The sequence below is a fragment of the Sprattus sprattus genome (assembly GCF_963457725.1).
Source record: "Sprattus sprattus genome assembly, chromosome: 3".
NCBI lineage: Eukaryota > Metazoa > Chordata > Actinopteri > Clupeiformes > Clupeidae > Sprattus > Sprattus sprattus.
In genome coordinates, this window is record NC_137922.1 from 35884669 (window position 1) to 35899408 (window position 14740).

At 42.2% G+C, this 14740-nt stretch overlaps 1 protein-coding gene across 1 annotated transcript in view; it reads left to right on the forward strand.

The window, feature by feature from the left end:
* pcdh15b (protocadherin-related 15b) overlaps nt 1-14740 on the forward strand; it is a gene marked incomplete at both ends in the record, with an annotated part of 193723 nt that overhangs the window by 56472 nt on the left and 122511 nt on the right. Inside the window, 3 exons of the mRNA XM_080835675.1 lie at nt 1849-1957; nt 2684-2796; nt 13471-13677. Of these exons, the coding sequence (XP_080691801.1) occupies nt 1849-1957; nt 2684-2796; nt 13471-13677 (429 nt within the window). The remainder of the gene's footprint in view (nt 1-1848; nt 1958-2683; nt 2797-13470; nt 13678-14740) is intronic.

Consider the following 14740-nt stretch of genomic DNA (forward strand, 5'->3'; position numbering starts at 1 on the left):
TTATAACCTCTCAAACTGTCCACAACCTGAAGCATTCTTACTTAACTTTCCACTGGACAAACAAGTGATGACAAACAAGTGATCTGTCACTTATAGTGGGTATTGAATGGTCTGCTTCTGTTATGGTTGGGGGTCCCTATATTGACCCATAAATCCCTAAACAGTAGCTGGAGCTCATAGACTATGCACACTGATTCCATTCTGTGCAGGTTTTGCTTTCAGAAAGTTCTGGAGTGCTTTTGAAAGACTCGGTATTCAGGCCTCAGTAAGTTTCACATTCACACATAAGATGCAGGAGACAGGTGTTAATGATTTTGCATGCACACTTCATATGTGCTTTGGAAAAATCAATACTGTGTACCACTTGCTGTTTTAATGTGTTTTAAAGAGGACGCTGTCATTAGCCGCATAATAGCAAACATCCACTCAGCATTCATGCTGCCTGCGAGTGGAAGGGCTGAGAAGTGGCCAGGAAGTGCTTGTGTTTAGCTCTTAAGTAAGCACATCGGCAGCTGATGATTTGTTCCTTAATTTTTCACAGCACAGAAGCACGCTCAATTTTATGAGTGCATACCGGGACATCGCAGCTCGCTTATGACAAAAGCATCATCAATTATTAAAACATATTGACACTGACAACAGGAGGGGGGGAAAACAAACTGATGCCTTTGCTTAGAACATTTGCTTAGAACTGAACTCCTGATGAGAGCAGCGCATGTATCCCATCAAGTCACCTTTTTAGACTTGTCTCCCGTCATGACACAACTCAGCCAGCTGAGTGGACATATGAAGCTGTGGCGTAGCTGCAACTGGGTGCTGGTCTGGAGGTGGGGATAAAGCAAATGAAGACCGGGAGGGTGGGGGTGTGGGGACCCTGTTACTGCTCTCTCCTCTCCATGAGTACCCTGGGTCGGGCAATGGTGACTGCTGACTGGTGCCTTTCCAGAGCTGGGATCCTTCCCAGGCTTTTAATATCCGAGTCATTATAGTGTTTGCAGGGCTTTTTTTTACTACTGAAAGGTGTCCTGAATTATAGATGAGCTTCTTATTTACCAGGCCTTGAGATTAAAGCTCTGGCCTGTTTATGATTTTTCACACCCATGAAGAAGAAGAACGAAGGAGAGAGAGAGAAAGAGAGAGAGAGAGAGAGTTGTTGGAATAGAGAAAGAGAAGAAAGACCGTGAGAGTGGAAGAGTGGGAGGGAGATTTACCCATCTATGAGGTTTTGGAAGCAAGGCATGGAACTCCGGTCTCAAGAATGACATAAATCTCAAAGGAGCGACAAAATGTCTCTGCATTATATCTCCAGTGACGGTGCGCTCGCTTGAGACGGCGTGAGCAGTTGTCAAATAATGCCTGATGTTTACTCTGTGTTACTATAGTTTTGAAAACTAATGTGACAACAGGTCTTGTAGCGCAGTCTGTTTAGTGTGAGCTTTCATGAATATTGCATGGGTTTGCTAGTGACATTGCAGAGGTGCAGCAAAACATCAAGGTACCACTGAAATCAAAGGTGCTCAAGTGTACCAGAGCCATGGAATAGACATTAATGACTAAGGAGTTCTTGCCACTGAGGATGTGGGAAGTATTTGTGATGTGTGCATGTATTTTGGATGTGTGTGTGTGTGTGTGTGTGTGTGTGTGTGTGTGTGTGTGTGTGTGTGTGTGTGTGTGTGTGTGTGTGTGTGTGTGTGTGTGTGTGTGTGTGTTTTTGTTTGTGTGTGTGTTAGAGAGAGAGTGTGAGAGAGAGAGAGAGCAAGAAAGAAAAAGAAAGAGATGAGGGCCCCTCACTGATGAATAGTAAAAATGGATCCCCACCCCCCCTCTTTTTCTCCATCTTCTACTCAGAGTAAAGTCAACCCTGTGAACGTGACCCCACCCATTCAAGCAGTGGACCAGGACCGAAACATCCAGCCTCCGTCAGAACGCCCAGGCATCTTCTACTCCATCCTCATCGGTATGCACCTGTCAGATGAAATGTCTCTGTTCTTTCAGCATCTCTCCCTTTCTCCTTCCCTCTTTCTCTCCCACTCTGTTTATTTTTCTCTTTCTCCTTCCCTCTTTCGCTCCCACTCTCAGTTCATTTTTCTCTTTCTCTTTCCCTCTTTCTCTCATGCACTCTTATGTATGTGTCCCTTTCCCTTTTTCTTTCCCACTCTGCATTTATTTATACCTTTCTCTTACCCCCGTTCTCTTCCACTTTTAGTATATCTCTCTTTTTGTGCATGTCTGTCTTTCACTTTGCCTCTTGCCACCACCTTTGTAACACTCTTCGTTGCCATTAGGTTGCTGTTCAACATACCCACAACCATGCAATCCAGCAAGTCCACACACATATTCCCAGGGCATAGCCAGCTGCTCAGAGGAATTCAGACTGATTGAGATGACTGGGCTAAGCTTCAGGGTGCTAATTGTGACAAACTGTCACAATGTTGGCAGCTTCGTGCAGTCTCTTTCATTCCTGAGCATATTCTGAAGAAACAGATTACCAAGACCAGTGTGTTAACAGTGAACTTTGAAACAAAAGTGTATGACCTTTAAAATGGCTAACAATCTCAAGCTGTCTGTCGGTAACAGTGTTTTGTTGCATTAATTGTAATTAAAAGCCCTTTTGTAACAAAACCTGCTTTGCATACTTTTGTTAACACACTGCTTCTTCTTTTGCTCGGTATCCCTTTGACAGGCAAGCCAGAGACTTATGCTGAGTTCTTCTCATTGAACCGGACCACAGCTGAGCTGTATCTTCTTCAGCCCATCAACAGAGACCTCTACCACAAATTTGACCTGGTAATCAAGGTAATGGCAACCATTTACCATTAGGAATGGTCCCGTAAGTGGAGTGTTTCAATCAGAAACAGGTGAGTGAGTGAAATGAGAGCGAGAGTAATAGTGGTGATTGTGTGAGAAAGAGAATAAGTAAGCTAGAGGAGACTGAATGAGAAAGAGGTGCTTAGGGAAAGCGAGTGAGGAAGGGGAGAAGCATGAAAATAGCGTTGTTAGAGTGATCTGGTCAGAATGGCGGAGCGATGGAGAGACAGAGGGAAAACAAGATAGAAAGAGGGTGACTGTGAGAAAGACTGAGTCTAAGAGAGTGAGAAAAAGGGAGTGAGAGCGAGAGCAGTGTGACTGAGTGCGTGAGAAAGCAGGGGAGAGTTAAAAAGAGGGAATGAGTTTGAGCCCGAAGGAGGGGGGTGTATAGATCAAGCATGCAGCTGCACCTACTGTGCCCAGTTTGGGTCTTGCGGCAGTCAGACCACGGAAGAACCGGACGGGCGTCTCCCAGCGGGCATCAAAGGGGCCCGTCTGATGATCCATGAAGAACATTTGCTGTGCTGCCGAATCCCTCACGCCTGCAGGGGTAGAACCGCACCAACCGCCAACCCAAGGCAATGATTCACTCAGTAGCACGCTGCGAAAGCTTTCTGTAGGATGTCCATCAAGGAAGAAAGAGGGAGAGACCAGTATAGTGGCTCAAATCATTCGGCATGGCATTTGGAACCCAGCAGCAAACAGAAAGGTCTTATTAGCGTCCCCTTAGTGTCTGTCACGCTGCTGAGTGGCACTCTGCTCCCCCTTAGGTGGCACATAACGGACAGCTGGGAGGGGACTGGGAAGTGACTGTTGAATACTGGCATCGAAGAGAAAAACATTCAGATACACGGACACTCAAACACACAGGCATATACACACAGCCACACAGCCACACACAGTCACACACATATACTCACATATGCACACATCACACATACACTTCCACACACTCATAGACACACAGAGCACACTGCTGTAATTCAAAAAGAGACTGTTCAACAGAAACATCGGGTAAAAAACTGAATGCTCACAAACACACACACACAGCAGACTGAGGTTGCAACTCCTTTAGCCAGACTTACAAATGACAGTTATACAATGCTAAGCATCCTTGAGAAATAGCTCTCCATAGGTTGTGAGAAGGGAATGAAAAGTTCTCTTTTAGACGCTCCTCCGCCCAAACTTCAGCTATTACACTAATTTGTTTTTAATTCACCGATAAAGTTTTAAACAGCCCCTGCAGCAAGTTACTGCACCACTGACCCTTGAAGGGGACCAATTCCACCACCAAAGAGGCCCATCTGTCATGAAAACACCATAAGGCTTAATTAAGCCACGCATTATCATCATCTTAACTCTTTATCAGATGCATTTTTTTCACCCATGAGTACCAGTTCCCCCCTCCACCCCCAGAGATGTAAGATGAGAGTGCCAGACAACAATCCAAACTCTCCTGAAGCAAAGGGCCCTCAGATCCCTTTGGTGCCAGTGCAGGAGAGGACCTTGAGACAAGATCTGAGGTAGTGGGAGGAGACGGCTCTCGAGGCCAGGCTTTTGGGAAGAGTGGCATGCGCTATATTCTCACTGTATTCCTATCAGGTTTGCGCAGCGTTGCCAAGGTGAGCTCAGTCCCATTGTGACAGCGGCTTGTCAAGTTGTCAGACCTGTTGGCAGGGCAACGGCAGACTCGGAGCGAGTGAGAGAGAGAGTGCAAAAGAGTCAGAGAGCAGAAAGGAGCGAAACAAGCCAGGCTTCTACAGGAGTTTATCTCAGTCCTCTCCCTCTCTCTCTCTCTCTCTCTATCTTTTCTTTCTCTGTCTCCCTCTCTTGCCCTCTCTCCCTCGCTATCCCTGTAGCTCTCTCTCACTCTATTCATAGCCTTTGCTTCAGCTGCTCGTTTTGATTTAAATCATTTCATCATCTTCATTTGGTGATGCCATGGATTTTTTTTGTAGATCTGTTGCTATCATGCTTCTACTGATGTTGGTGTGAATGCAGGTAATGTAGAGATTTTCTGGAACTCTTTCTGATGCAAGACTCTAAGGAACATCACATTTGAGATAAAGAAAAATACATTCTGATACGAATGATATTGGCTCATCCAGTCGTCTGCAGAAATGTGTAAATGCCCAAGAGAGGAAAGGTACAGAATCACAAAGGGAGTCTTCGACTGGGCGGGCGCTGTAATCCTATCCATAGTACCCCTTAACACTTGCAAAAGTGGTCTTACTCGTCCTTCATTGCACTTGAGTGCCTGGCTTGACTTTAATCTTCATACCAGGATTTTTTTTTCTCCTCAGGAGCTATCAGTTTAGCAGGACAACTCCCAGGAGACAGGGAAGTTAATTACTTCTGATACAGGCTGCTGGGAGGAATTGTGCCCTCACTACATTAGGATTGGGATTAAGATCTCGGAGTAGGGGGTGGGGGAGGGCCTTACTTTTGACCTAAAAAGCTGAATCACCTTCTACACTGTGCAGATGCTGTTCAGCAGCTTTAATACCATGAAGAATCCGGTAAATTATGACCGTCTTGAACACGTCTGATGTGATTTAAGATTCCTGAGGCTACTGAGACCACCAAGAATGTATCGCCACTTCAATGGTTGCCCATCCAAGATGTTTGGCAGACTGGTGTAATTTTGCCTTAGCAAAGGTCTAGCATCATTGAGGTCAGGGGCAAGTTCTTTGAGAACATTAATGTCACTAGAATATAAGTTCCAATTGTCCTTAAAGTAGCAAAAAGAGTGTTAAACTGTAAAACATAAACAGTACGTGTTATTTTTTCCCATTGTGGTGAGTAGCTGTCTAACAGCTATTGACATGGCAAGATGGTCGTGCAGTATAAATTCTCTGCACAGATGCAATTGATTTTGATAAACAGTCTAACGCTTCCAGCTTGGTTCTTATTAATCTTCGCAGACTTGGGTTTTTTCCCCACCAATCACCTGTCAGGATTCAGTTTAAGCCAAAAGACAAGAAGGGGAAAAAGAACAAAGAAATCCATAGGGTGCTGCAAATATGCTGTTTGGAGCGAGGTGGAAATAGATTGTGCCGCTCACTGGTGTTTACACTTCATTCAGGTTGAAACATCGCAGGTGGGGAAAAGGCTGTCGGTAACACAAAGGGCTCTAGTGCTGAGACACAGCCAATGAGTGAGGGAAGAATCTACACTCAACCATCTGTACTCTGACTTGTTTAGTATCAAATGTGTAGAGCTGATTTGAATATAAGGTCATGGACGGTATGCTTTTTCATTGAAGGACTTTCAGCATTGAATCATGCACTGATTGTAGACCAGGTAGGGGAAAGTGTGTTCCAGATATGTTGTTTTTAGTAAGGTATGTACTCTATTGGAAATTAGTAAAGCACAAACTCTAACGAGTATGAACATCTGGGGCCGTATTCACAAAGCCTTTTATCTTACCACTAGGAGTGCTCCTAACTCGCGCTAAAACCTTTTACGTAGGAGTAATTTCTTAAAAGTGATTCACAACGGCTCTGAGACCTACTCATACTAAGGATAATACCAACTCCTAAGCTTAAGATAAAAACTCCGTTGCTATGGATGACGTCGATTCTCATGCACGAGTTTAGAAGCGGTGCGTACGGTGATTGGTTGCTGACAGGCGCTGTCATTCAAAACTCAGTCCTAACATCCCCCTAACGATCCCACTAAATCAACAGAAAATAAGAGAATAACCTAGGCTTCAAATGAAGTCATATTAAATAGTTATGGATAGTGCACTTAGCAGAATGCACACGCATGATGACAAGTTTGTGCATCCAACGAGAATGACGCTTTGCACGTTAGAGAAAGAGAAATTGCCGAAAAAAACACGGAAATTGCATGAAATCAAGGAAGCAATAATTAAAGCTCCCTGCAAACTATTAGGTAATCGGCATATTTCCAGCCCTTAAACACTTCAAATATCAGTCCATACGGCTCTTTAAGTCCTCATGTCATAATGGATGAAACGAGGGCGAGACGTAAGAGAAAGTCGAACTGGTCCCAGGACCAACTGTCCATATTGGCCCAGTGTGTGCTGAAGAGGAAGGGAGTTATAAAAGCTAAATTTGGCTGTGGGGTGACCACAAAAAAGAAGCGTGAGGCATGGGAGGACATATGTGTTAACATAAATGCTTCATTCCCTGCCGTGTGTCGCTCTGTCGATGACGGCGAGAAGCGGTGGTATGCGCTCCAGTCACAATGATGGATGGAGATTGCGGAGTGGACTTTAAAAGAGCCGTCGCGGCTACAGGTATTGTGTCACCAAAATAGGCCTCATGCGTATACTTGCATGTTGTAGTTCAACTGTGCTCTCGGGTGTGGATTGAGGAAGGGTGTCAAAAGCCATGTCTTGCATGGATGGCCACTGTCACCCAACAAGTGGCATCCAGCAGGTACATGGTGCCGCTCAAAAAGCTGGCGCAGACCGCTGTCCATTAAAATGCGCGAATCGTAGAGTAGATCCAGGCCACTTCGCAACAATATCTATGATTGTGAAATTTGGATCAAACACTATCTGTGTATTAATTGAATGTACCTTTTTGCGGATTACAAAGACGTCCTTATTATTACAAAGACGTCCTAATTATTTTAATGTGTGTTCCATCGATGGCACCCACGACACCAGGCATTCCTGCAATCGCCATGAAATTGACCTTGATCCTTTGAAGTAGGCGATTGTCCAAAGGGAACCGGTTAAACTGTTGAACAATGTGTGGTCTACAGAGTGCGGTGATTTTTTGATGAATGAATCAGCTTACTGATAATTGCGATATTCTGTAGTTGTCTTCGTTGCAAAGTTGCATTTTCCCCGTAGCCAAAAATCTTAATGTTATCAAACATTTAACTTCCGGACTGATTGGGTTGTTTCGATTAGTTGGAGACGTGATTGCATCCCGCACTAATTCTAGTAAAATGTTGATTCCCTCACGGTTTAAGCGATATCTTCTCAACAATTCAGAGTCGTTCATTGTCTCCAATACGTTGCGTCTGGCTTCAGCCATTTTAAGACTTTTTGTGAATAGGTCTTAGTGACTTAGGAGTCCTCATGAGGAGTTTTAAGCTGTCCTAGACTTAGGTGCTACTTTTAGGGATAAAATATTTTGTGAATTGCTCTTAGTAAAAAAAAATAGGAGTCCTACATTTAAGACTGACACACCCATTATTTTTAGGAGTTTCTCCTAAATTCGCCACTTATGAGCTACTTTTAGCCCTAAGATTCTTTGTGAATACGGCCCCTGATACATAACATTTCTGAACGCTTAAATCGCTATCAGTTTTACATTTACAGTTTTACAGCTTTTTTATTTTACATTTTTTTTTTTGGTTTCACAAATTAATTTTACCAAACACTTCTTCAATGTCACCAGGCAGAGTAAGTTTATAGGTGTTATAGGTGTTGTCACCTGGGGCCGTATTCACAAAGAATCTTAAAGTAGGTCATAAGTGGCGAATTTAGGAGAAACTCCTAAAAATAATGGCCGTGTCAGTCTTAAATGTAGGACTCCTAATTTTATTTACTAAGAGCAATTCACAAAATAATTTATCCCTAAAAGTAGCACCTAAGTCTAGGACAGCTTAAAACTCCTCATGAGGACTCCTAAGTCGCTAAGACCTATTCACAAAAAATCGTAAGATGGCTGCAGCCGACTTGGAATTGATAAAAGACATTGCTTAAACCGTGAAGGTATTAATATTGTCGTAGAATTCTCGCAGGATGCAATGACGCCTTTAAACAACGATGTGTCCCGAAGTGAAATGTTTGGAAACATAAAGATAGCATTTGGCTTCGCGGAAAACGCAAATGACGACACTGGGAATCATCAGTCAGCCGTTTAATTCATCAAACTATCAACGCACTGTAGACCCCACATCATCCAACAGTTTATCCAGTTGCTTTTGGACAATCGCCTATTACACAATATCAAAGTAAATTCCATGGCGATCGCAGGAATGTCCAGTGACGGGACACACATTACAATAATTCGTCCACCGTGGCCTGGATGTACCGATGACTCGTGCATTTCAACGGAGAGCGGTCGCAGGTTTTTGAGAACTTACCAGCTGGATGCCGCTGGGGTGACAGTGGCTATTGGTCCTGGGACCAGTAGGCTTTCGCCTAGGCTACGGTTCACGTTCGTTTCGCTTTGATCAATTAAGATTGGAGGGCTTGAAGGGCCGTATGTGCTGATATTTGAAGTGGTCAAGGGCTGGAAATATAATAGTAGGGATGAGAACCTTTACGATTTTAACGATTCCGGTTCCTTATCGATTCCTGCTTATCGATTCGATTCCTTATCGATTCTCTTATCGATTCTTAATGGGTAAGGGGTGAAAAAAGAGCACAAACGGGGTTTTTTTTTTTTTTTACATTAATGTTCTTTTATATAAATTTCTAGAATGCTGCACACACCATAAACAGAATGTTTACATAAATAACCAAAAACTTTTATTAAAAAACAGACATTCTTGCCACTAAATATAAACCAACAATATTTAAATGCATATGTGGTGAGAGTGTCAACTCTAAAGCTATACATTGACATTGAAGAGCACTGTTGATTGCTATTTCACTCATTCACTCATCTATACTGTAGATGAGTGTATGAGTGAATGAGTGAAATGGCAAACAACACCTATACAACCCTTCCTCTGCTACCTACTGATCTTTCTTTTCCAGAGCAGATATACCTCAGGAAATGTCTCATAATTGTTGGAACATTACAATGCATCCAGGTTTAGTTTAGGTTAGTCCAATCTAAACCCCTCCCTCATTGCACTCTTGAGATAAACTAAATCTGGCAATAAAATGGCACTAACAAAATCGTTGAATTTTCTGATCTGACATGAAGCCCTTGTTATTGAGTAAAGGACTGTATATTTTCTTGTAGGTTGCTTGGTTGTATGGCTAATCGCGAACTATATGCTTAACGCTTCTAATAGTAATGTAGAACCCACTACAAACACAATAACGTACTGAAACATACTTACTTGTATCATGCACACAATGCCTCACATACGTATTTGAACAAAGATGATTCGCAAACTAGGCACTCAGTATATTTAAAACTTAACTATTGATGCAACTGAATTGGCTACGAGAAACTTATCCATATCTAGGGAGCTGCACGCGTTGCTAGGCAGCGCCATTATTAACAGAGTCTTTTGCGCTTCATCCCAGATCCCTGACTTACCAAGGTAAACTCCTCAAAATGTTTGATCATAACGGTGTTACTCGTGTGTTATCAGCAAACTTTCTAGAACCAACAGAGTGGAGGCAAGCACTGCCTCTGCCTCAAGCCAACGGCTGAAAATAGAAGATTCTACAGCTAAGCTAGCCTAAGATGACAATGTCCAACATCGCCCATTCTGTTAAGCAATTAAATGCTAAGTATGGTTAACACGACAACGCAAACGTTTGCTGAATAACACACGAGAAACACCTGTTATGATACAACATTTTAAGGAGTTTACCTCGGTAAGTTAGGGATGAAGCGCCGTCGTTAGTTGAGCTGCTGCAGGCATCAAAAACATGACAATCTTGTAATTTAATACCATGTTGTGTGCTCAAGTGCTTATTCATAGTAGATGTACCTCCTCCCTTTGACGAAATACATGTTTTACAGACGTTACAAGTGACCATGTTTGCATTTGTTCGAGTGAAATAAACCCACACTTTAGATCGCTTCTGTCTAGTTGCCATTTCTGCTGCGGTCTGATTTTTTAAAGGAAGAGTTCGCGCATGCGCAAACGGCACAGAGGTCCGTTTACAGACCCGGTTATGAATTTGGCTAACGATTCCAAAGATTCGGCTCATTAGGAACCGGTTCTAAACAAGAACCGGGTTTCGGTTCCCATCCCTATATAATAGCCGAACAGTTTGCTGGGTGCTTTAATTATTACTGCCTTGATTACATGCAATTGCCATATTATATATTGATCGCTTTCTATTTATCTTATCGTGCAAAGTGTAATTCCCGTTGGATGCACAAACTTGTCATCATGCGTGTGCATTCTGCTAACTGCACTGTCCATAACTATTTAATATGACTTAATTTGAAGCCTAGGTTATTCTCTTATTTTCAGTTGATATAGTGGGATTGTTAGAGGGACGTCACGAATGAGTTTTTAATGAGAGAGCCTGTCAACAACCAATCACCGTCCTCACCCCTTCTAAACTCGTGCATGAGAATGGACGTCATCCATAGCAACAGAGTTTTTATCTTAAGTTTAGGAGTTGGTATTATCCTTAGTATGAGTAGGTCTCAGAGCCGTTGTGAATCACTTTTAAGAAATTACTCCTACGTAAAAGGTTTTAGCGCGAGTTAGGAGCACTCCTAGTGGTAAGATAAAAGGCTTTGTGAATACGGCCCCTGGTCTGTAATAGGACTGTCCTTCAAATTGCAACTCAACTGAACTGAGTTTGCTGTAGCACCCATTCTTCTAAAGAATCTTAAAATCCAGTATTATGTTTTTATTAGAATGACAACTCCATAATATAATGTAAATCAGATTTTATGATGTATTATTTTCCCTCCACTAATTAATTATTTGTCATTTAAGTAATTAATTTCAATTTAGTTAATTGCAATAAGAATGGAGAGCATTTATATTAATTTGTAGTCATTTGTGTTTAAAGAGTTGGTTGGGCAGATAATTGATTGTGGCCCTCACATTGAAAAACATTATTGAGCATCAGTGGGGATGGAGGGAAAACCAACTATTCTATTAACACTTTATTTGGATAGTCCACTTACAGAGACTTAACAAACGGTTTGTTGAAATTCAAGTTAAGTCTTTTTGATTGTTCACTGAACGTAACCTTAACCAAACCCAACCCCTAACACTAACTTTAACCATAAATTGTACTGAACAGGGCCTCGTTTCCCGATAACGACGTATCTTAACGGCCTACGTGGATTTTGGCGACATCGTAGACTCATCATTGCTGTAAGTGTGGCGTCGGGAACCGCTCTGCAATATCCCTCTTACGACCGATTTCAAGTCCTTTTTAGCGTTCGGGAAACTAGGCCCAGAGTTTCAAAAAATAGTTTCTTTATAACCTGAGCATCTGTAGATAGTTTGTTGGGGACCTTCCAAATAAGGTGTGATCCCCATTTTTGCTAGTTTCCTAGCAAACTCCTAAGTTTTTATTGGAGTCAACCTTTTTCAGACAGTTATTCATAGCAGATTGAAAAGCAGTGACCACTTTCCCTCTCATTAATAATTTCTTAACCGATTGTCAGGTTGTTTGCTGCTCTTCTCTTTGCTGTTGTTCATGAGGCTTGACATTGATTTGTGTTGGCTGTGGGATGCAGCCTTTGTGAATGAGTAATGAACTTCCCTTGGGGTTTTCATTTGACAGCAGTCAAAGTGATACAGGTAGCTTAGAGAAAAAGATTCAGTTTTCCAGTGCCATCTTGCAACATACCATGTGTGTTAAGGACCAGACTCTGTCAGAACACAGAAAAACGCACATAACACATAACATCTCACCCTAGTGTGAAAACAATACAAAGCTTGACCTTGCCAGAAGTGTTATGTGTATGTCAACAAAGGCACAGTCTGTTTTCTTAGCTGTGTAAGATCTCTGTCAGGTAACGTTAGTAAACACAGGACAACATGTTACATTATTTGTGCTATTGACTAGGGACTTCCCACAGCAGCCACACGTTTCACTGTCACATGCAAGCACTCCACCCAACAACCCATCCCAAGTAATAAAACACAACAGGGTGCACTACGACCATTTTACTGATACTAAGCAATACTTAACAACAACAACAACAACAGTAACAGCATTTTACAGGGGTTGTCAATGGGGCACCTTCCTTCATCAGTGTTTCGTTGAATTAGGCCAACATCACCTCCAGAAGGCTCAACAGTGATGCCTGGTGCCCCCTCCATACTAATGATGGGTCAGAACACACAACAGCCTCACACACATCTCAAGATACACCTCAATAAGATTGCACAGCTCAGTGTCTAAACAATGCGCTGCCTAATTATCTAAACATCAGTCGCATGATGCTATGAAGTATATACAGAAGTACATTAATGTGAAAACACCATATCAGGTTGTTATTATGTAAGGGATAATGTATTGTCCGGAGGTCATTATCCAAAAATAAATCCCGACGGGGCGAACAACACCCCGACGCGCAGCGGAATAAAATAAAAAAGCTATAACACAAGTATACCTTAGTATAGATATTTATTTAAGAATAGAAACATTTGTTATGTAGGGAGGCTCCTTGTATAGCTTTTTAGACACCTTGTTTTATGCTTCTACCTTTGTGGCAAACTAGCACACATACTGACAGAGGCAGTTCAAAAGTGTCTCACTTGGCTATTAAACAAAATATTAGGAATGGGCATTTAAAGTAGGGCGCATTCTATTTCAGTTCAGGGCACATTCAGAAGAAAATAGCCTGGTCAGGAAAATGTCCACCCAAAGTCAATGGCAAAGACGACACTGATCTGTCATTGGTGTTACCAGAACACTATAATTAGACACACTGTCAACTCCATATACAGTTTCTGCTGGATGCCGGTGAGATTCCTGCTCTAATGTTTAATTTGTCTTCTTTAAACTCCCAATTCTCTTTCTCTCTCTCTCCCTCTGTCTCTCTATTTATCTCTCTCTCATAGGCTGAACAAGACAATGGACACCCGCTCCCGGCCTTCGCTAATTTGCACATTGAGGTGCTTGATGAGAACAATCAGGCGCCCTACTTTCAGGCGCCCGTGTACTACGGCTTTATCAGCGAATCAGCACCAGTAGGCACCACCATCTCCGACAACGCCAATCTCACAGCCCCGCTTGCCATCATCGCCCTCGATAATGACATCGAGGAGGTAGGAACGTCTTTTATTCTTTTTTTCTTATTTCCCCCACTTTCCCGTTTTTCTTCTCATAAGCTTCGTTTGCACTCAAAGGAAAGAGACATCAGAGTGATGACATCATCACATAAAAGAGAAAAATGATTGGGTGATAATGAAAGATTCATGTAATAGAACTCTGACAGCTGGAGAGCATGGATGAACCATCATGGATGTGTGAATAGTCGTTTGTTGGGTAGTGGCACATTATAAAATGTCTTTTTGACAGCGGTGCAGCTTTCCCTAGTATGTGAGATTGTAGAAAAATAATTATGTATGCAAACATATAGTTCTAGTCTGAAGAAATCTTAATCATCGTTCAGAAAATGTTTGAAACCTTGAAGTTTCAGTTTTTTCCCCCTTAAAAAACGTGTGTTATTCCTACCATGTTTGTGGGAGACAAAGGGAGACAGCCATTCAACATGTGTACTAATCAATCCGTAAGACAGTCCCAGCCTGCCCAAACTACAAAACCTCATTACTGAAGCGCTCACTTCACATAGCCATCAAGGCTTGTGGATGTTGAACACAGTCAAATGACAAGGCAGTAATAGCATAACCAAAACAATCAGGAAGCATCTATGAGAAAGGTTAATTAGTTTATATGTCATTGTAGACATTTTGTTTTATTTTGTTGTTTTAATTATGTTTTTCTTTTATCTTACTGTGAAATTGCATTGTTTCATTACTGCTTTGACTAGATTGCCAAGCGCTGCTGCACAGCACCTAAATCAGTCTCTGAGCAAGTCTGTGTTTAAGAGTATAATCCACCATAACCAGCCATATGTTTTTTCTCCCGACGTCAGCTCACAGCTAATGCTACGCCTGTAGGTATTCAGAGGAAAGTGTGTAATTTGAAGTGAAGTGTTTGTTTTTCTTGCTTTCTTTCTCTCTATATTTTTCTCTCTCGCTTTCTCTCTCTCTCTCTCTCTCTCTCTCTCTCTCTCTCTTACTTGTCTTAATGCTGCTGAGCTGACTCTTTTCAATTATTCGATTTGTTTTGTTTCTTAAGCATGGTTTCCAGCCTTTGCCTATTGAT